This window comes from Pelecanus crispus, chromosome 11, assembly GCF_030463565.1.
Source record: "Pelecanus crispus isolate bPelCri1 chromosome 11, bPelCri1.pri, whole genome shotgun sequence".
NCBI classification, from domain to species: domain Eukaryota; kingdom Metazoa; phylum Chordata; class Aves; order Pelecaniformes; family Pelecanidae; genus Pelecanus; species Pelecanus crispus.
This window is the reverse complement of record NC_134653.1, coordinates 9377641-9399388: the sequence shown is the minus strand read 5'-3', so window position 1 is coordinate 9399388 and position 21748 is coordinate 9377641. Positions and strand designations below refer to the sequence as shown.

General features: G+C 38.5%; 1 protein-coding gene across 1 annotated transcript in view; it reads right to left on the bottom strand.

Annotated features, from left to right (window-relative positions):
• The window catches only part of DNAH3 (dynein axonemal heavy chain 3), a 63800-nt gene that overhangs the window by 19505 nt on the left and 22547 nt on the right, over positions 1–21748 (bottom strand). Inside the window, exons 21-43 of the mRNA XM_075719203.1 lie at positions 21607–21723; positions 20122–20301; positions 18815–18951; positions 17915–18116; positions 16557–16649; positions 16139–16249; positions 14667–14781; positions 14049–14247; positions 12969–13077; positions 12576–12689; positions 11226–11402; positions 10403–10494; positions 8643–8862; positions 7679–7813; positions 6292–6403; positions 5468–5709; positions 4766–4866; positions 4582–4687; positions 3934–4063; positions 3220–3456; positions 2736–2839; positions 1366–1660; positions 742–921 (exon numbers count right to left, since the gene is read on the bottom strand). Coding sequence (XP_075575318.1) covers positions 742–921; positions 1366–1660; positions 2736–2839; positions 3220–3456; positions 3934–4063; positions 4582–4687; positions 4766–4866; positions 5468–5709; positions 6292–6403; positions 7679–7813; positions 8643–8862; positions 10403–10494; positions 11226–11402; positions 12576–12689; positions 12969–13077; positions 14049–14247; positions 14667–14781; positions 16139–16249; positions 16557–16649; positions 17915–18116; positions 18815–18951; positions 20122–20301; positions 21607–21723 — 3508 coding nt within the window. The remainder of the gene's footprint in view (positions 1–741; positions 922–1365; positions 1661–2735; positions 2840–3219; positions 3457–3933; positions 4064–4581; positions 4688–4765; positions 4867–5467; positions 5710–6291; positions 6404–7678; positions 7814–8642; positions 8863–10402; positions 10495–11225; positions 11403–12575; positions 12690–12968; positions 13078–14048; positions 14248–14666; positions 14782–16138; positions 16250–16556; positions 16650–17914; positions 18117–18814; positions 18952–20121; positions 20302–21606; positions 21724–21748) is intronic.

Genomic DNA, 21748 nt, shown 5'->3' with positions numbered 1-21748 from the left:
CTATTACCCAAATTTAAATTTCAGCTCACATTAGCCCTGTTGATGTGATATGACACAGTAAAACTCTACAAAATCAGGTATTTTGTTACTGGCTTTCATCTAAAAAAATTCAGTCTATACACTAGTAAATCTTACAAATCTAGCTGTATCAGAATAGTTATTTTAATAAAGCCTCCTCAGAGTACATACAGTTATACCTGTATTAGAGTATTTATATGAAGCGAAGTAGCATAAAGTGCCTTATAATGGTGCAGCTGTAGCTACACTAGGGCTTTTACTGACATAACTTTTTCATTAGAAAATATAACCTCCCTTATGGTGATATGACAGGAATTGGGGACTTGCAAGCAACATGCTTGGAAGTAAATGTAGGCAGCCTATGTTAGCAACAGGAGATACAATTTCAGAAGAGAACTGCCAGAAAGACTTGGCAAGATGTATTCCCTCCCTTTTCCAAAGAACAGAAAATGGAAAAAGTGTCCAATTCTCTAATTTTAGAATTATTTTCATCATTCATAGTTTAATCAACATTAAAAACATTGTTTCTAATGTTGATTAAACTCCCCCTGGAAAAGGTACAGATTTGAGTTTGAGCAGACAGACCTCTATTTGGAATGACCCAGCCAGTGAATGTATCTGTAGGTTTACAAGTAATAGATAAATGTAGAATTTGTCATCAGCAAAACTGAGCCTGCCTCTTAACTTCAGTCAGTTAGATAACTACAGTAATATATTTCCTACCTGTAATATCATTCCTGCCTCCCCCAGGTGGACCCATAGCTGAAACAAGCAGCACATCTATGATACTAATCTTGGATGTATCTTTCTTGTCATACCAGTGACCATGATCAATCCATTGTCTCAGAAGCTCAATAGGTGGCTGGGCTCCATAAACTTCCTTTGCAGGCATGTTTAGGTCATCTATGGAGAACATAGACATGGAATAAAAAAACCTCAGCATTTAGGAATTACAGTTTTCTCTCAAAGCTAGAAACAAAAAAATAACTGAACTAGAAGAAGAAAAAGGCTGTGTTTTGTTATTCTTGCTTCCCATTAAACTAACCAGAATGAAATGACATTATACTTCGCAGGCATACTTAGAGGTGATGGTTTAGCTTAGTGTGGTTGGGGATTTTGTTTTATTTTATTTCTTGTCACACTGCAACACTATGAACTATTCTGAAGACAACCACCACTTATACAGGTAGAAACCTTTCAGCAGGGGGCAGTGCTAATTCTTCTTTGGATGCCTGAAAAAAGCTGAAGAGCACTGAGGCGATCCAAAATTACTAGTCTCAACGAATCACTTTCCTTTGCCTAAAGCCAGAATTAAAATGATACAAAACCCCTGAAAAACTCTCTTACCCACAAATATTATAGCTTTTTTCCCCGAAGGAGGTCCAAATAATCCTTTTCTTCTTCTGTCCAGCTTGGACATAATAATATCCTGGGTTTGGTTAGCAGAGGTTCTTGCTGAGAAGTTGATGAAGCTTGGGATGTATTTTTGCTTTGGAAGTTGTAGTAGAAAATTGTTTGTTATAGCTGATTTTCCAGTGCCAGTGGGACCCACAAAAAGCAAAGGGACATTATGCTCCACATATATTTTAAGAAAAAACATTTGTCTGGCTGTTTCCATTGTTGGAATGATCATCTCAGATACCTGTTACACAGGAAAGTAAAATAGCACATGAAAATCAAACATCTAATACCTTAATCAACATGAATATTTGCAAGCAACTACAGGAAGCCTGTAGCACAAATGCCTTTTTTTTTTTTCCCCAAAATTCTTTTCTCTGAAAACCTAGGCTATGACAAGGTTCTGGTACGTAGTAAGGCCCCACCTCTTGTTCAGTATTTATACAGTAAATAGCACAATTAGTATTACCTATATTATGGTTCACAGACACTATATAAAGTCAGAAATGAGAACTACAGGGTTAAGTATGGCTTAATTTTGTTCCCCTACTGTGCAAAGGGAAAGGAACAGTGCTATGGACATTTTTTTTCCTCTTCCTCATCTTCCACTGAGCATTAGCAGCTGTACACTAGGTTATCAAGAAAAGATTTTAGACAGCAGAATGACATGTAATCTTACATCTCTCTTGTACTTAACAAACAAGACAGTTGGAACTACAATGGAATGAAAAGCTCAACAAACATCACTTAAATGTTATCTTGAAATTTCATCTGCAGAATAGGTACTTTCTGCAGATCTCTGCTGTGCTACACTTCCCTTGAGTTCACAGCTGCCATCAAAATCTGAGTGCCCCTGTTTGGAAGTAGAGGGGATCCAGGACTCTCAGTACTGCTCTCCATATCCCAAAGAAACAGTAAGTCTCTTTGCTTGCTTTCTCTGATTAGGTCATACTGTAATATCATATCATCAACCACAGAAAACAAAAATGAAGGAACGGAAATTCAGGCTTTGGCTTTTTCCTACCATGATTTCCCCAATATCAGATGCTATTACAGAGACAGAACGAAAACTAAAACTTTTAACCACTAGTCAACCTCAGGGCTCCATGTTCACCTGCAACACTGAATTTTCAATATTTATGGTTCCAAAATTAAGACATAAGCATGAAAAGGAGCCTACAGAGATTAATGAAATGTTGCAGATCAAACATTAAACAGCCTAATATAGTAGAATCAGAGCTAGCTAAGGTACTTGATTTATACCTCTACATCATTTAGTCAAGTAATTATTTTCTATAATGAAAGATATCAATCTGAACCTTAGCCCCTGGAGAGATAACTTGCTCTTCTTTTGTGATATAGTCCGTCCACATGTTCCACTGCCCACTGCCATGCTTGTAAAAATAGAAGTCATAAACACTCCCTGTTAATTGAAAAACACAACATAAGAAAACCCACTGATTAGAGAATAAAAATAAACTTCAATAATTTTATTGTGAGACGTTCAACACTGTGAGATAACAAAGGCTTTCTAGTACACAAGATACCCTCCCCCCCACTGCCATTATCATCACAAAATTATTTTATTTCAGATTCAGCTACATTGTTTGAGTACAACATGAGGCATATGCTACTCTTGGTTAAGAGAGCCAGGAAAGAGCACCCAACTGTGCAGCCCAAGGCTTGGCAGATGGTCGCTCCGCTGCAGACTTAACATCTGCCAGGCACTCCATTCTCCCTTAAAGTGCTGAGTTTTCTTACTGCTTTATAAAAGGCCAGGCAAGTACAGTTACAAAGAAGCACCTTTTTCTGGGAAGATATTGTTTCTGGTAAGCTTCACACTTTTAGGGCGTGGGTTTTCATCATCCATTCCCAGTAGCAAGTTGCGGTAAAACACATCAAATTTCTTTCTGCTGTCTGCATCAATGATCCCACCAACCGTCCAAACCAAAGCAAAAAGGAAAAGCCCCTGCAGCCACAAGATGATCTGCTGACTAGACATGCTTTCCTTCTCCTCTTCCTTAGATTGCTTTATTTCATCTAAAACATATTGAATTTTAGTTAAATGCCAGTAATAACCACAAATCCCAATTCAAAATGCATTTTTGCAAAAGTATTCTGAGACAAACTTAGAGCATTGTCTTCAGTGGAACAAAGCCAATACATAGAATGAGGATCTTGTCTGTGTAAAATACTGTTTACAAATAAAAATAAGTGAGAAGAAAAAATATTTGCTTTTCTTTGGGTGCTAGCAAACAGCAAGCAAAACATGGCATACGCTCACAAGATCATGTTCAGTTTTGTAATGACACCAGCATCCAAATGTGAAAGCTCTGTATGCTAGTCAAAGCACTATTATTAGCACTGGTCAGTGAGAAAGGACTTTGTCGTATGACCTCAACAGTAAAGGAATTCCTTTGGTATTTCCTTGCATCTGGTAACATGCATCTTATTATGGGACACAGCAGAAGAAGAAAGAAAAATTGAAATAAAAAGAATAAGGCTTAGGGTACTTACCAAGCAGACAAGTAAAGAGTTTCATCAAGCTATAACTCAGATGAATAAAGGATGTTTGTACAATGGCTTTGCAGTGAAGGTGAATAAATTCTAAACAGGGCTGGACAAGCCACATAAACATGTCATTGACCTGCCAGGAGAAAAGGAAACAGCTTTAAAACAATGCAGGAGTTGCCACATTTCCCACTGTCCCTCAATTCCCTCTCAATAAAACATAAGGCACCAGAAATTCTCCAAGTTGGCAGAGGGAAGATCATGAAAGGACCTGTGTGAGCCGATCACAAAGTCACACCGTCACTATCTGATAGTGAACACAAGTTGCTGCTTCCATAGAGCATTTCTCACGCTAAAGTCTAGATGTCTTAAGACAGAAGGATGAGTTCCAAACATTTTGAGCCTTCCAGTATTTCCCACACTGCATTTCTAGTACTCATGGCATCTCCAGCTCTCATGCACTTTCCTTGCAGCAAGATTTGACATTCATCACTATAAAATAATTTACAACAGCTTCTAGGAGATCTAGGACCCTCCAAATCATGACAGTACTCCAAAAAGTTTGATTCTGCATGCCTGCCTTCAAGTTAGCAAACTGTGAACATCACCTTAATCTTCTAAATTAGATCTATGTAAAAAAATTAAGTCTCGCACCAGCTCTCGGTGTTCTTCCTGCAGGTTTGGAGGCAGTGTATTCATGTAGGAATCCTTCAGTGGCTTCCAACCTAACTGTTGCGGGTCCATATAGATCATACCACACCTAGGAAGAACAAACAACTATGGTACAGGAATAGATGTGCAAGGTGGGACAGTTCAAGTCTGAATGCTTTCACATTACCTGCTGACAGTTGCTGGAGATGCCTCCTCTAAGTCTGCTGGCTCAAAGATTAAACTCATTTTTGAATTCATCTGAATTATTTCACCACTCATTAAGCATAGCTAGAAGAAAAGCATCACATAAACACGATCTAGTCATGTCAGTTCTGATCATCCAGTCAAAGCAATGCCTGTCATAAAATCACTGAACATTCTACTTACTGTCACTCCTCATTCACTCATTCATGTTCTCGTAACACATGACATTTTCTGACCTTGTCTCAACTTTTCCACATGTTACTCTAATGGCTTGCAGAGACACAGAGAACAATGCTCTATCTTTAAAAAACTCTGCAAGGAAAAGCAGTTACGACCTGCAGCTTTTTTTTTAGTTAATTTATTCACTAAGTAATTTAAGCAAGTTCCGTTTTCAGTTACAGAACTGAGTTTACGTATTTTTGTTTCCTAAAAGGGTCAATAAAAAAGCCTCGGTGAGCAACCTCATTACAATAAAGTAGGAGCAAGACAAGGCTTCTAGGGAGAAGTAACAGCTTAATATCATCTACTAAACCAACTCATACAATCGGGGAAAAAAGCAATGCTTTTAAGCACATCAGTTTTCCTGAGTCTCACACCTCTTTTGACTACCATGGTAACAATATTGCTACTACTAAAATAAAGTATGTATATTCAAGGACAAGGCTACTGGCAAAAATTAGGCTACCTTTTTATTATCATCCAGCACAGTGTTCATGTTCTCTATCCAAACTGCATCCACTGGGCCATCAAAAATAATCCACTTCCGATCATCTGTGGTAGAAGATGCTTGTTCCCTGAAGGCATTTGCAAGAACACCATCCATCCACTCATGGCTTACAGGATCAAAACTGCCATACAACTGTCCCATAGTAATTGCTTTGGGATTAATAACTTTGTATTCAACAGCAAATTCATCCATGGATTTTGCTGTGTAAAAAGACAAATAGATGAGCTTGAGAATTTGATAGGTTAGTTTCATTACAGAACAAGATACCTGAGTATCCTACTTTAGCTGCCCAAGGCAAAAAAACTGCCAGACATTTGGCAGATAGGTAGCAATAAATAAGAAGTTCCGTTACTTGTACAAGGAAAGTACAAAGTCCTATGTGCAAAAGCACATAAAAAAAAAAAAAGCAGAGCAGAATAGGTTTTATATGTTTATGAGAGCTACTTAAAAAAAAAGCAGAGCAGAATAGATTTTGTATGTTTATGAGCTACTTACAATCTCCCTATCAGCTATTTTTTTCAAGAGTATTATGCACAAATACAATGCTTAACAAAATTCATAAAAGCATAAGCACATTAGTATGTTTCACTATTCCAGTAAATGCAGACAAAAATACTTCCAAACAAATATACCACACAAAACCAGTTCAACGAATAGAAACTTTCCAGATGAGAAAGCAGAATATAGGACAATTAACAACCTGTGCATATCTCTGCAAAGGAAAAACATTAGTCATAGAATTAACTTCATTTAATGAGAAGTTTGTGGCTGAACAACATTACCTGCGCACAAATCACCAAGGGCTCCAGCTAGCACTTTGTACGCACAGGTCTTCCCACTCAAAGGATGTCCAACAATCATGAAACCATGGCGCACGAGCATCATTTCGTATATCTGTATCAGTGACAGGAGATTGACTCTTTAACATAGCATAAAAGCAAGAATTATGTGTATGAAACTAGAGGTATCTCTTCTGCAGACACAACAGAACAAAATATCAGCCAAGTATCTGCACTCTATTAAGGCTGACCGAAGTGTTAACCCAAATCAGAAGCCATTCATATTATTACAGCAATTCTCACCGATATAATTTAAGAAGTCATTGCCCCCAGACATCCTCCCTTTCTCCTTCCTAAATGTCATCCCTCAGCTGTAACAGCATCACTATACAGGGTGTGAGCGCACTAACCAGACACTGCAGATCACAGCCCAGTGTAAAAGCCTAAACTGAACTCAGTGGTTACCAATGAAGCTAACACAAAGGGATTGAAATTACAGTTCTGAGGATCTGTCATATGACTGGTCCCCCAGAGGCTGACTTTGGACTGCAAGAGTAGTAACTTCTTCAGTCACCCCACAAGATCTTGCCAGAACTCAAGTCAAAGCCTTCAAACAGCACACCTTCACATAGACCTTCTTCTTACGAAGAACCCTTAAGAACACTTTTTTTTTTTTAAATCTCAGGTTAAGGCTGGTATTTTCCGGTTTAGCTTAAATTCCTAACTAGCTAATACTGCCCCTATTTAAATGAAAGATAAAGCATGGTTTGCAAAGCAGCATAAGCCAAGTCTGAACATAAGCCATAAAGTTTGAACTGCTGGAGGGGCCTTTCATGATCCTGCCCCAGGCCACGTATTTTTGCCTTTGCCATTACACTGTCACTAGGCTACACTACCCACAAGAAAGAAAAAAAAAAAATGATAAGCATTCTTTAAAAGGTAGCTAATACTAATAAATGGGAGACAATGGGAACACAGAGCTGGAGGTGAAGCATAACCAAGAGCGAGAAACGTCACCTCCTTCAAGACTTCTCAAGGAGACTGTGAGCAGAACTGGGAACAGTAACTGACTCCCAGTCCAGAGTTCTGTTCACTAGGCTACACCACCTCAGCTAGTAACAGATTCAGTTTCATTTTCTATCCTGAACCAGAAGACCTTACGATGTGGCTGCACACTTTAGCTCCTTCACAGACTGGCTGAATTAGAAAATCACTATGAGGAAAGCAGGCTTTTACTCCATGATTTTTACTCGGCAGAAATACAGTGTTTGTAATATTCTATTAATTGATCATGGAAACTATTAGCTATTCATTCATGACACAGACAGTGAATGAAGACTGTTTCTGCTCTCACGCTTTTCTTCCCTAGAATTAATATGTGAAAATAAACCTGAATAATTTTTCCAATGAACCATGGAACTGGTTGAAGATTCATTTTTTTTATATTTTCAGTTAGTGCCTTGACAAACAGGTCATAGTCTGGTGTAGGAAGAACCACTCCAGGAAAGAGGTCAGATATGATGCCCTGTTAAGGAAAGACAGAATAGAACACTATTTAAACACATATTACAAAAAGGGAAAACTCCCAAAGCATAAAAATCCACAAGTAAACCAATATTCATACAGATTACAGGAGCATAAGAGGAAATGTCCTCAGCTGGACAAAACAAACTTCTAGGCAAACTGTAGCCATGAAAGCATTCTGTATGCATGAGACAGAAACAAGTGCCTGCGCTTTTCATACACATGCTGATACTTTGTGAAGCTTAACCTTCTGCAAATTTGCCCCAAAAAGTATTACAGGAAAGGATGCGAAAGTGGTTGAAAGAATTCAGTGATTAAATAGAAGGGTATGTGTTCTGAAATTTCAGATCAATGACACTGTGTGTGCTTGTATCCTAGCTTTTAGGTCTTTCATATTGATTGCTTTGTAGCTTAACATAGTCTTTACTTTCTATTAAAGCAGCACGCAAACAGAAACTTTGTTTTCATTCTGACTTCAAATTTCTAATTGACCATAATTTAGTTGTCCTCATCTCTTTTGCAGCACAAAGCCAGAATGCAAACTTCAAAGAATGGTTTCCACAAATGAAACAGCACAAAGTGACTTTTAGCAAGATATCTTATAAAACATTTTATAGAATAACCTAAAAGGCACTACTGAAAGTTTGTTTTTCAAAATAATACTAACAGAACCAAAGACTGCATCCAGATCAGTGGACTGAAATAACTCTACACTAATATGGCAGCATCTAGATCAAACTGTTCTAAATTAAGATAATGACTTGTTTCTGTAGGTTCTTATAACGGACCTCATCATCACAAAACTTAAACACACTGGCCTGATAGCTTACCTGAAACAATGGCACATCCTGTGCCAAGAATTTGGCCAAGTTAACATCCAGCAAAGCCCGAAGTAACAATACGCTTTCATTTTCAGTTGGGTACTTCAGTTTTAAGTTTCCTGCTGCTGTCAGGACAGATTTAACAGCACGCATTCCATAATCATAGTGATGCTGAGATGACAGCTGCTCAGAGCACAAACGGTAAGTGGCAACAATTTTCTGGGCAAGACTGTGGATATTAAAATATCACACGTAGAATGAAAATATCTCAACACGCAAGGAAAATAATTTAAGTACTTATACACACAAAGTAACTGCAGTGATTATCAGACATATCAGCTGATGTATTGGGTTTGCGTGGCAAGGTTTTGGGAGCTGGGGGGCTACAGGGGTGGCTTCTGTGAGAAGCTGCTAGAAGCTTCCCCTATGTCCAATAAAGCCAATGCCAGCCAGCTCCAAGACAGACCTGCCGCTGGCCAAGGCTGAGCCCATCAGCGGCAGTGGTAGCACCTCTGGGATAACATATTTAAGAAAGGGAAAAAAAAAACCATTGGGGACACAAACTGCAGATGAAGAGAGGAGTGAGAATATGACAGAGGAACGACTCTGCAGACACCAAGGTCAGTGAAGAAGGAGGGGGAGGAGGTGCTCCAGGCACCAGAGCAGAGATTCCCCTGCAGCCCATGGTGAAGCCCACGGTGAGGCAGCTGTGCCCCTGCAGCCCATGGAGGTCCACAGTGGAGCAGATCTCCACCTGCAGCCCGGGGAGGACCCCACACCGGAACAGGTGGATGTCTGAAGGAGGCTGTGACCCCATGGGGAGCCCATGCTGGAGCAGGTTTGCTGGCAGGACTTGTGACCCCACGGGGGACCCACACTGGAGCAGTCTGCTCCTGAAGGGCTGCACCCCATGGCAGGGACCCATGCTGGAGCAGTTTGTGAAGAACTGTAGCCCATGGGAAGGACCCACATTGGAGAAGTTCATGGAGGACTGTCTCCCATGGGAGGGACCCCATGTTGGAGCAGGAGAAGAGTGTGAGGAGTCCTTCCCTTGAGGAAGAAGGAGCAGCAGAGACAACATGTGATGAACTGACTGCAACCCCCATTCCCCATCCCCCTGTGCCTCTCGGGGGGAGGAGGTAGAGAAAATCAGGAGTGAAGTTGAGCCCAGGAAGAAGGGAGGTGTTGGGGGAAGGTGTTTTAAGATTTGGGTTTATTTCTCATTTCCCTACACATGTTCTCACTCCTCTGAACTACTCAGTTCTGGTTGGCAATAAATTAAACTGATTTTCCCCAAGTCGAGTCTGTTTTGCCCTTGGTGGTAATTGCTGAGTGATCTCCCTGTCCTTGTCTCGACCCACGAGCTTTTCGTTATATTTTCTCCCCCCTGTCCAGTTGAGAAGGGGAGTGATAGAGCAGCTTTGGTGGGCACTTGGCATCCAGCCAGGGTCAAACCACCACAGCTGATAAGGTGATCACCTAGGAAGCAAAACTGTAGATTATGTCATGCCAGAGAATGTGTGTGCCATTTAGGAATTCTGTTTGATATTATGATACATTTTCCAAGTGATCCTGTGTAGAGGTGCACATCCATCAACATGAGGTGGTAAATGAGAACTGATGATAAAGCAGGAGATTAAGAAGTACTTTCTAGACAAACAGAACATGGACAGCCTTCCAGAATTATACGCCTCAAACACACATATATGCCTTATAGAGGAATGAGGTATATCAGACTCAATCAAGGTGGAAAATTCACCATGTCTTACCTCCGAGAATCCAAAAATCCCATTGAATATAGTGAAATTTCTCCAATCAAAGCATAATCTGGAACCATCATGGCAACTGTTCGGAACAGTGCCTGTAAGGAAAAAAAGTAAGATATTAGCTTAGACTATGGAATATGGAACTTGCACTTGTTTTGTAAGACTAGTATCTCTCCATAAATTCATGAACTTCTATACTCTGTATTCCATTTTCATGACTTTAGGAATCATGTGAAATCTATGAGATTGCATTAGAATTGTTACTAGAATTGTGATCTTATCAAGAGGTTCAAGAGGTCTGTGCTAAGCACTGTAGGAACAAATGTTTAGAAAGAGTCACAATTCTAAAAAGCTATTAATGGAGGAAAAGGGAGGTGTCATTCATCTCACTTGCATAATAGACAAACTAGCACACCGTTCCCTACGTGGTTAATGTCTTGTAAAATGTCGTGCAAAAGATTGCGGCTAAGCTACTAAAAGGACTGGGACCGCATCAGTCTCTCTGCAGTGTCTCAGCAACTTGCAAAGTTATAATAAATTTAAATTGGTATTTGGACAGCCAAGCCATTCTAAACCAGCTGGATTTCCACTTAGACAGCACAGTTAAAGCTGTGAACTGGTATCAGTACGATTGGACTGAGACCTTTCATCTGTGCATTTTGTACAATCCTAAACATTTATGAAAGCTTAGCAAAAAGCACAGCAGAATATACTTGAATGGGTTATCAATGTATTATTTGATTGCTGCCTTCCTTTTCTTATTACAATAGACCAGAAGTTGCAAATTCTGCTTAATTTCTACAAGAAATCAGGATTACAGATTTACCTTCAGATTATCAGGCAGCTCTGCCCGTCCAGCATACCCAGGGTTCATTGTGATAAACACAGCACAAGTAGGATTAAGAGAGATCTCCGTCCCTTCAAAGATGAATGTTTTGAGTTTGCGAATAATAGCTTGCTGTATGCTAAGTATTTGTTGGGCAACTACAGATAACACTTCAACCTAATACAGACAGAACAGATTGGAAAACATAAGACACTTGGAGACAATACAAAATGTTTTATATTTTTTGATGGCTATATTTGCATTCCTCCAGGTGAAAATCACCCTCTGTCTGATAACTGAGCCTAAATATTAGCTGTCTATTGAAGTGACCCTCTGAAAGTTAGTGCCACCATTCCCTATTCATCCATCCCCATCCCCATTCAACCAATGCAGACAGATCAACAGAAGTTTCTAAAAGCCTCCAAATGGAAATATCATCTGCCTGAATGTAGACATCTAAGTTAGATGGACAGGAACTCCCTCTGGAGGCCTCCAAAAGCACTTCCCTTTCACCTCAGACAACAAATAGTTTAGGCTCTTCAGAAAGACTGATTCACTCAATGCCCCAAATTGAGGGTAAATGTAAAGAATGGGTAAGGCAGCCTAGGGCCAATCTTCAGTGCTTTAAGGTATCAAGGCAACAGAATATTGCAAAATGAGAATGCTAGCACTTGAATTCATTAAAAAACAAGTTACAGCAGACAAATGGAGAAATTAAGGTGCTAAGGATACTAAAACATACAAAATAGATCTTCATGGAATCTCCACATTTACTAGTAATTACTTAAATCTTAACTCCATCAAAATAGCAATAAAACTTATCCAAAGTCATTAGTTACCAAATTTAAAAAAAACCCCAAAACCAAAAAAAATCAGAGTAAGACCAAGGAGCAGATCAGATGTGTCTGGTTACACAGCTAGTTAACCAGGTCACTCAGGTAGTGACACTCAGCTAGTCTTCACAGAAATTCCTCCACTGGGACTTGTCTATCTTGTGCTGAACATAGGTAAATGCAGCCCCACAGCTGTAGCTTGATTTCTCAAGGAGAAGAGAAGGACAGTTCTTTGCCAACAAGTGAGTGTCACATACAAAAGAGGAAATTGTACAGGAACATTTTTTTCATCTAAAATAACCCAGAACACAAGACTTCTGCAACACAGCACAGGCGGGCATGTGCTTCTACAGCAGGCAGCCAAGTACCTATTTCTGTGTCAGTGATTATCAAAACAAAGAGGCTATACCACAAATAAAAGTAGAAAATTGACAATAATGCTCTCATGTCTACATCTAAAACTTCTTGTGTCTTAAATTAAAGCTCTATCATTTTATTTGTCCAAGTTAAAACATACCTCAATTCTATTGAACTCGTCAAAGCAGGACCATGCACCAGATTGTGCCAGCCCCTTAAAGAACTTGCCCATTGCCTTGTAATCGAGACCATCGGAGCAATTAAAGACCACACACTACAATAAAAACACAGAGAGACCATCTCTCAGTATTAACAGAAAGTCCACTACAAACTTCTTAGCATCTAAAATAGGAAGGGATTATTATTGCTATTTTTGGATTACCACACTAAGATGCCATATAGACACAGTCCTAAATGTGTGCTTCTTACCAACTATTTCTGTGAATAAAGAATAGGTACAGAACAAGCAGTACTTGCTTAAGAATGGCATTTTCAGAAATATCTACATATCCAAACATAAACAATACAAAGAAAAAAGTTTGTATTTTGGTACCTGCTTAGCTAGCGCTTTTGCTAGATCTTTTGTTGTTTCTGTTTTGCCAGTCCCAGCAGGTCCTTCTGGAGCACCACCAAGATTTAATTTCAAGGCACCCATCAATGTCCTACATAAACAAGAACACAGGCATTAGAAACAGTAATATTTAATGGCAGCTTGTTTCTGAAGGGATCGTTAAGTATTTTCCTATACAGGTTACCCTGGAAACAATTTGCAGTTGTTAAATTATGCTGAATAGAGTCTGCTTGCTCATTGCTTGCACTGAAACTACATCTGGCACAGCTGACTACGCAGTCTTAGTTTAGATTGAGCTAATGCTAATGACAACAGCGCCAGTTTACAGCTAATGCACCAGCCACATGGCTCTTTCAACACCACTGTGAATGCCAGAAGATTAAGCATTTTCCAGCATAGGCATTAACATAGGCACCTTACTAGAAGTGCCTTCTACACGATGGTGAGTTCACAGCTCAGTGCTGAAGTAAAATCTTTACATCCTCACCATATATTTGCCTGGAAATACTATAAAGAAAGTTCTTTAAACCTTAGACCTAAAATTACCTGCTGAGATGACCTGTGTCTCCAGGGTTCACCAGAAGTGAAATACCAAATGCCCTTGAATACCTCAGCCTTGGGGGATGAAGTATTTCCCTTTCAACCTCTTGCAAGCATGTGGAGGAACAGGAAGCTAACTGCATTCAAACCTCTGTGAAGGGCTCTATAATTACCTCATTTATTTTACAGCCAGGCATACCCTACCTTTATGTCTTATTTCAAAGAAATTAATTGACCAGTGCTACTGTAGAGTTCTTTACAGTTCAAGCACCATGAGCTGCCAGCTTTATTCAGAAGCACATTCTTGGATACAACATAGACTATTACTCTACTGGTGTAGAAACCTATACATTGTAAATATTTTACCATATTTGGGCAAAGACAATAGATAAGATTTGCCTCCAAAACCTGCAAGAAAATCTTAGCTGCTGAGATTTCTGCTATTATTAACTATAACAAATGAAAATAAATATAGATCAATCCAAAAAATGAAAACGTTATTCATAGACAACATGACTTTACCTATAACATCGATCTGTTAGCGGGGTTATAACCAGACGTAGAGAATTGCCCAGATACTCATAACCATATTTGGCTTCTGTTGTAATCATTCGCACTATTACATCCTTCTCTTCCCAGTAGTATCTGAGCTGAGAAATCCACTGGAAGTCATTCAGATCTGTGATTTTGTCTTCAGCCAGTTTTGCAACCACATCACGAGCTGCAGAGTACAAGACAGATTATTTGAAAAATCTAAACACTTCTATTATGTTACTTAAAATAATGTATAATAATAATAAAATAATGTATAAGTAAAATAACACTTACTTATAGCTATGTAACAGTAAATCGACATTTAAAGTAGTAGGCTGGCTTTCATGTTAGAAAGGAATCTGCATCTGTTTTGCATAGGGAATCAGCTTAATTTGGTCTAGATTCCACTGCCCCTTCTACGTAGATGGGAGATAGTTGTGCAGGACTGAACAATCTCCATTTGCCCAAAGACACCATACAATAACTCCGTAAAGGTGGTTTAAAGTTAGAGAAAGCATTTTAGCTGCCTTTTTCAAATAGTTCACCCAACTAATGATAGCAGCACTGCCCCAGATGTAACAACAGTACCAGCAGCCGCACATTTACCATGCACATCAATGACAGTAAGAGCTCCAAGTGTCAGCCGGGCTCCACTGGACAGCTTTCCTCTCACTAACTCAACAATGTCCCCAATTTGTAGATTGCTCTTCTCCAAGAAATCCTGTCACAGAAGCAGAACACAGGCATTAACACAATGCGGTAGCTAGCAGTTCCTAAGCTCCCATGGGTGCAGTCATTGGAGACAGCCCTTCCAACAAAACATAACAATGGAAGTCCTGACACGACACAAACGTTCATATACTGGCATTTTATTTTATGACGAACACCTCAAAAAGCTTTATGGTCTGAAAACAGTGTAAGCAGAAGTCTTATCTTTCTTCGTAATAGAAATGACCGAATTCTATGATACAAGATGAGCAGATTCTCTCTGAATCTGAATCTCTCTGAATTGATTAGATTTCTTCTGTAAATTAGTAGTAAATTGTAAATTAATAAAATTAATAGAAATCTAAGATTCTCATGACTTTACTACAAACATTTTAAATTATTTTCTCATTATTAAATGAGAAAGTTTAATGAAATGAAAGATTAACGAAGTTCTCATTAATGACCTAGACAACGGGACAGAGTGCACCTTCAGCAAGTCTGCAGACAACAGAAAACTGGGAGGAGTGCTTGATAGACTAGATTGGTGTGCTGCCATTCAGAGGTACCTCAACAGACTGGAGAAATAGGCAGACAGGACCTTGTGAAGTTCAACAAAGGGGAAAGTCCTGTATCTGGGAAGGAATAAACCCATGTGCCAGCACACCCTGGTGGCCAACCAGCTGGAAAGCAGGTCTGCAGAACAGGACCTGGATGCTGGTAGATGCTAAGCCTAAGCCTAACATAAGACATCAATGTGCCCTTAAGCAAAGAGCAACAGCATCCTTGGCTGCATTAGGAAGAACATTACCAACAGGTCAAGGGAGGTGATCCTTCCCCTCTAGCCTGCACTGCTGACCCCACATCTGGAGTGCTGTGTCAGTTTTCATCTCCCCCACAGAAGACAGGCAGATAAGGAAAGTCTCCTGTATGAAATAACAAATTTGGCTGCTGCACCTTTATCACCAGGAGAATCTAGCAATAACCAGACAAATAACTGCGCCATTCTATAAGGAGAGATTTCTCCCTGCACGTTTCCCTGGGGCTTCACATGTAAAGACAGGAGTTAAAAATAAAAATACATAGTGTTTAACAATAGTCTATCACTTCTTGTTTGGTACTTTTATTTACACCGTATCACTTGTAGAAAAAAGTAATAAAATTCCCCTCAGTGGGACTTCTCCTGACACACAAAGTAAACAAGAACAAGCCCCCGTTAAGACACAAGAAAAAAGGAAACAGACAAAAAATAAAGCACATTGCATGAGTAAACTGTAATATGTTGTTGACTGAGGATCTTCTTTGCTAGAAGCAGCTTTTTATTACTAAGCACTAAACTGATTAATTAATAGAAAGGTAGAAGAAAATCTTACTACTAAAGTTCCTTTCCTTATAGCCTCAGACACCTCTTCTGTCCAGTAAATGGATGAAACGCAAATAACCACCTGTCCAGGCCACTGAAGTACCCACGTTTTTCGAGGAACCTTAAACAAAAAGATCCATTCCAGACACAGAAAGACACATAAACATGTTAGATTATGGCACTGATAACAATTCCTTTCCCCAAATTTCTTTTGTTTCATACTGTAAATAAATGAGAAATAGCATGGAAAGCTTTGATACTTTTTCTCCAAGAAATTCAAAGTTAAAACTTCAAACTGGTACTATTGAACAAGGAGAGCTGGATTCCACTTAGCTTCAAATATGTTTCCCTGGTTAAGAATTTGAGCAACCTGTGCATGTACAGTTGCTTGTGAAATCTATTTTATACTATAACTTAGGAACAATTACCTTGATATATCCTCTTATGCCATCTTGAAGAACTTGTCTTACACTGGCCAGCATCATTTCCTCTACTTGCAAAAGCCATTTTTCTACCATGCCCTTTGAACAAGAAAAACAGTTAAGAGTCAATACACGTTTCCTGATTATGCTTTCTTCTGATCTAGATGTGGTATATAGGAGAAAAAAAGCTTGAAATTTGCCAAATTCTGACAGCCACTACTGCAGTTTAACACTGTCTGAAGGCAGATAAATCAAGCTAACTCTAAAGACAATCCAGCTGAAGAAACAGATGGATACGTTTCATATAAGCATAAAAAAAAAAAGCAGATCACAGCTTGCATGGTCAGAGCATGTTTTGTTCCTGGAGGATTAAGGGAAGAAGGGTATCTGTAACTTACAACATGCCCTACCTTTCATCTCTTCTTGGTTACCATGCAGCAATTCAGCTCCATACCTTCACATTCAGAATAGCAGAAAAAACTGGAACTGAGATACTTTCCAAAACTTATAAACTTGAAGACCATAACAGTGGAATTGTGCTGACCTAATTTTAATTTAAATGATCTTGTAATTATCTAATATTCACAGTGTACCATTATACCTTAAAGTTCATTTTTTATTGTGAACCACTACTAGTTTTAGCAACAGCCAAAACAGTGTGAGTTACTCCTTGCATATACCAATGGGAGGCATTAGTAGTGCAGTAGAGTAACAGAGATCCTGTAGTTTAAGATCAATCATGCCTTCCCTTTGTCTTCCTGCCATTCTCTACACTGGCCCTGCTCCTCTCCTGCTTTCTACAGCCACTGAATAATGCAGGTCTAATAAGCCTAATAAAACAGTATTCAAATGGTGCTCTTGCTCTTGTAGGACCTTGTGTGCAAAGAAGGCAGACTGTTTCTTTACTTGCCTAGATGCTACTATTTCTACTCCGCCACCTTTTGAACTAATGCTCTGACTCTTCACTGCCAGTCATTCATCTTTTCCCTCATTCTTCTGTTTCAGCCATGCTGTGCAATGTTATATACACATGTATATAGAGAGCTTGGGGGTTTTTGTGTGTGTGCACGCACGTACCTCTCTCTCTCTCTCTCTCTCTGTGTTATCTATCTATCTACATCTTAAAAGTAGTAGGTGCATAAAGCTGCACAAAAGTGCCTAGAGGAATTTACCCAAAAAGTTGTGTGTCTTACTCCTTTTTGTAGGAAATCCTTTTTGTTCTAGAGTACCAGTCTGCACTCTCACTTTCTAAACACCCTGCATGATCTCATCCTAAATGTTTTAAACCTCATTCCCCAAAAAACGTACATTTTAGGCAAAGTATTAATCTAATATCATCTAGTTAAAAAAAAAGAAAAAATTACTTTTGCATTCACTGGATAGATTTTGTCGATGAAAGGAACAATTTCTTTCTCTGAACTGATCATGCCTATGATCTCCAGATCTTCTGCGAACTCCAGTTTAGCAATTCCTTCAAAACACTTCTTTAAGTGTGGTTGTACTCGAAGGGGATCCTTTGTTTCAGACAGTATTTCAAGCAGCTCATCATTAGACAGGAAAAAGAATCTGTTAGAAAAATACAATTAATAAACATGCACTTTCCAAACATGAAAACTGTCATTAATAATCTACTATATGCAAGATAAATTGAATTGGTTTTATTGTTGCTTAGGACACTAGCATAACAGAGAGGAAATTATTATCTCAAATCCCTTTTCTTAAACAATTTTTAACATAAAACTCATGACACGTGTTTTTTTCAGAATTTCAATATGACCATCCTTTTATGCAGAGGAAGAAAGAAGGGTTCTCCAACTCACACAGGAAAGACCAGATATATCTTTGCAGCCAATAAAGACCTTGTAAAAACGTATGTGATTACGAGGAACAGGATTCTATAACTCCTATGTATCACACACCTCTACACAACTAAAGAGGGTAGGGCAGAGACGTAATTGCAAATCAGCCGTGGGAAGGTAGCAAGTTCCTTCAAAAATGCCCTGTAAGTGACAACGTGTTTCTAACCATAAGTTTACACTGTGCTAGACAGATTTTGCCTCCCCACCTCTGCCTGTCCCTGGCATTGCAAATTTAAACTTGAGCTGAGGAAAATGAATGATGTCTGGAAAAAAGAACAAGTTTTTTATTGTTACATGTGACTGTCCCACGTGTGTTTATAAAATGAGACTTTTCAGTTCAGTAGAAATGGTTTGAAAGAGCTTATGGCTTTTTGTCTCTAACTTAGGCCTGTTTAATTAATTTACCTTGGGAAAAACAATCTTTTCTTCTCCAAGTAAGTATTCAACCCTTTTTGAATATCTTCTAGGAGAGTATTTGCTTCCTGAAGTCTGTCCAACATCATGGGTTGTTCAGTTGCTACAAGTACCTTTGTGTCTTTCACCTTTATAAAAACAAATACACAGCAGAAACTGCTAAAAGTTGCAATATGTTTGTACATTAAAATTGTTATCATCAATCACATACATTGCAGGAGGCTAAAAAGCTAGATATTCTTCTATGTAGTGTGCCTTAATGTTATTAAATATGTATGTATTATTTCATAGTTCTGCTTTTTCAGACTGTCAGTTTTACTAATTTGAGCTTTACAGACAATAATGCAACAAGGAAATATCCACAGGAATTAAAATCTTTGGCACTTGCTCCTGTGTCTGGGCTTGCTACATTTTTTTCCATTCACAAATAAGTTCTGTCAAACAGAGCCACAGTACATGAAAATTATTCTCTGTTCTTGCCATCTAGGTTGCATTTTTTCTTTCTGATAACATTCCTCTTAACTTGAAAAGATACACCTATTTCAGAACAGGCTTGCATCATTCACAGAGTCTGAGCTGTTAGACAGGTCTCAACTTCTATTTTGTTACACTGATTATTTCAACATCTTTATCACACAATCACACACTCCCAAAGTTTTTGACAAACATCTCAGCTCACACTACTGCTAAGTATCTGGCTTCTTACCCAATTTCTTAGTTATAGGGAACTGAACAGGATACCCAATTGCATTTACTATCCCCATTATCTTATCCTGACTCACTACCATCTCAGTACATACTCACCAAAGTTTTGAATAACCATGCCACCACATATTAGAGAACAATCATATGCAAAAAAAAGCCATTTAGTTGCTCTAATAATGTGTAAGCCTTAAAAGCCTAATCCAAAGTCTAACTGTATCCAGAGAAGGCTTTCTACAGATTGTCAGTGAACTCTGAAGCAGATCCTGAAAGCACAAATCATTCCTATTTCTACCTAATTCTGATCATTTAACCATACAAAAGCCAGAAAATTTACAATTAAAATGTTACAAGCTCTAATTCATCCTCAATATCCAGCCTTTACAGACATCTCAAAGCAATAATGACATAATTACCACTTTTACTGCAAGACTAGATTTTGGTGGGCTTTAGTAAAGGATTTTCCACTCTGTATTATACCTTCTTGTGACTTAAATACAAATATCTAACTCCAGAAAAGCTAGTATATCTTCATGATAGTAATAATCATGTTAACAGATGTGCATAAAAATACGCAATTTATTAAATGCACTTACCACTTGTGCCATAATGTCCTTCCAGTATGTATCCACAACCCCAAACTTTCTGCCCTCTTCAGGTATTTGAGCTATAATGTCTTCTGAGCTAAAAATTGGTTCCAAATACAACCATGTTGCCTGACATTTTAACCAGCTATCCAGAATATCTTGCATTAAACACAGCTTATCTTCCCAAGCCTGTAATGAAAACATTTAATGTTTAAGCACAATTATATCAAGAATTAATCTACACTGAGGAATCAAAGAACACGAGTTGCTTGGCTTCAAAGAAAAAAAAAAAAGAAGAAAAAAAAAACCCCAACCCTGCAACTGAGCAATTTTAAAAGAGGGAGAAACTTTATTTTAAAAAAACCAAACACTAATAAACATCTGAATATTTCTTATAAACAATAGATGTATTCATTCACTAGCACTTTTTACAGCAAGCTGTGGAAGAACTGCCTAAGAAGTGCAGAGATGACTAGCATGCCAATCCAGAATCTCTTCTTTTAATTCTACTTGTGTACTCTCTATCTTATCATCAATGAATGGATAAAAGCTTAGAAGGTATTCAGCAGACTAAGTAAATGTCAATTCACAGGCCCTATATACAGTGGGTTCAATCTTTGCCCCCCCCAAAAAGGCTATTTCATGCAACTCTAGCAGTACAAGTTGGTTTTAAAACCAGAGAGAGATTTTTTTGTATCAAGAATTTCAGATAGCACTGCTTCTGTGACTTTGACAGTCTACAGCGTAAGGGATATGCAAGGAAATGTATTGCAGGGAGAAAACACAGCCAGTCTGTATGGCTCATTATTCTGCAAGAGGTACATGGCGATTGTTAAAATAGCTCTGTATTAATCGTTCCCTTTCATTCCACCACCTATACTGGAAAGCAGAACTCAGTTACCTATGATTTGGCTAAAGTCCATAGGAATTGAGAGAATTTAGGTCTTAGCATTGCTTACAAATCATCACTATTAGGCCAGAAAAAGTGATATTAAATACTGATAGGAAAGAAGCCTCTGCTTTCTGCATAATCTTCCTATTAGAAATTCATCATCTTTAACAAAGATCACATCTTCACAAAATAGCAGGACACCTAACAAAAAACACTTTGAAACCCTTACAGATCATGCCAATACCAGAACATTACAAATAAATTATCTCTCTCAACTGACAGACCTGAGTCTTTTTACACAATGCAGCAGGATTTGTTTAAATCAACTGACCCATTCCCAAGACATTCAACCCCATGGTTATAATGACTAGATTAGCAATGCAATTACAATTTTGTTAGCTGTAAAGCAAGCTTTGCATACCTTTCTCTGGAAACCATCAGTGCAAAGCTCTTGAGGAGAAGTATGAATGTGTGTTCTATGAATGTGTGTTCTTAGAAACGGTTAAAAACTATGTAACTTCTTATCATGCCAAAATACCTTAAAGCACTTAGGGAAAGCATATTATGAGACACCAAGTTCAGTCAAACCAGCTTTTCCTTACCCGGCATTCAGCTTCTATTGGTTTGATGAAGGGAGAGCCACACATTGTCTGAGTCTTAACAATGTGATCATCCAGCAAAAGCTGGATGTCATCAATTGCTGTCAGAATGCTGGTGTTCTGTAAATACATCATATTTTGATAA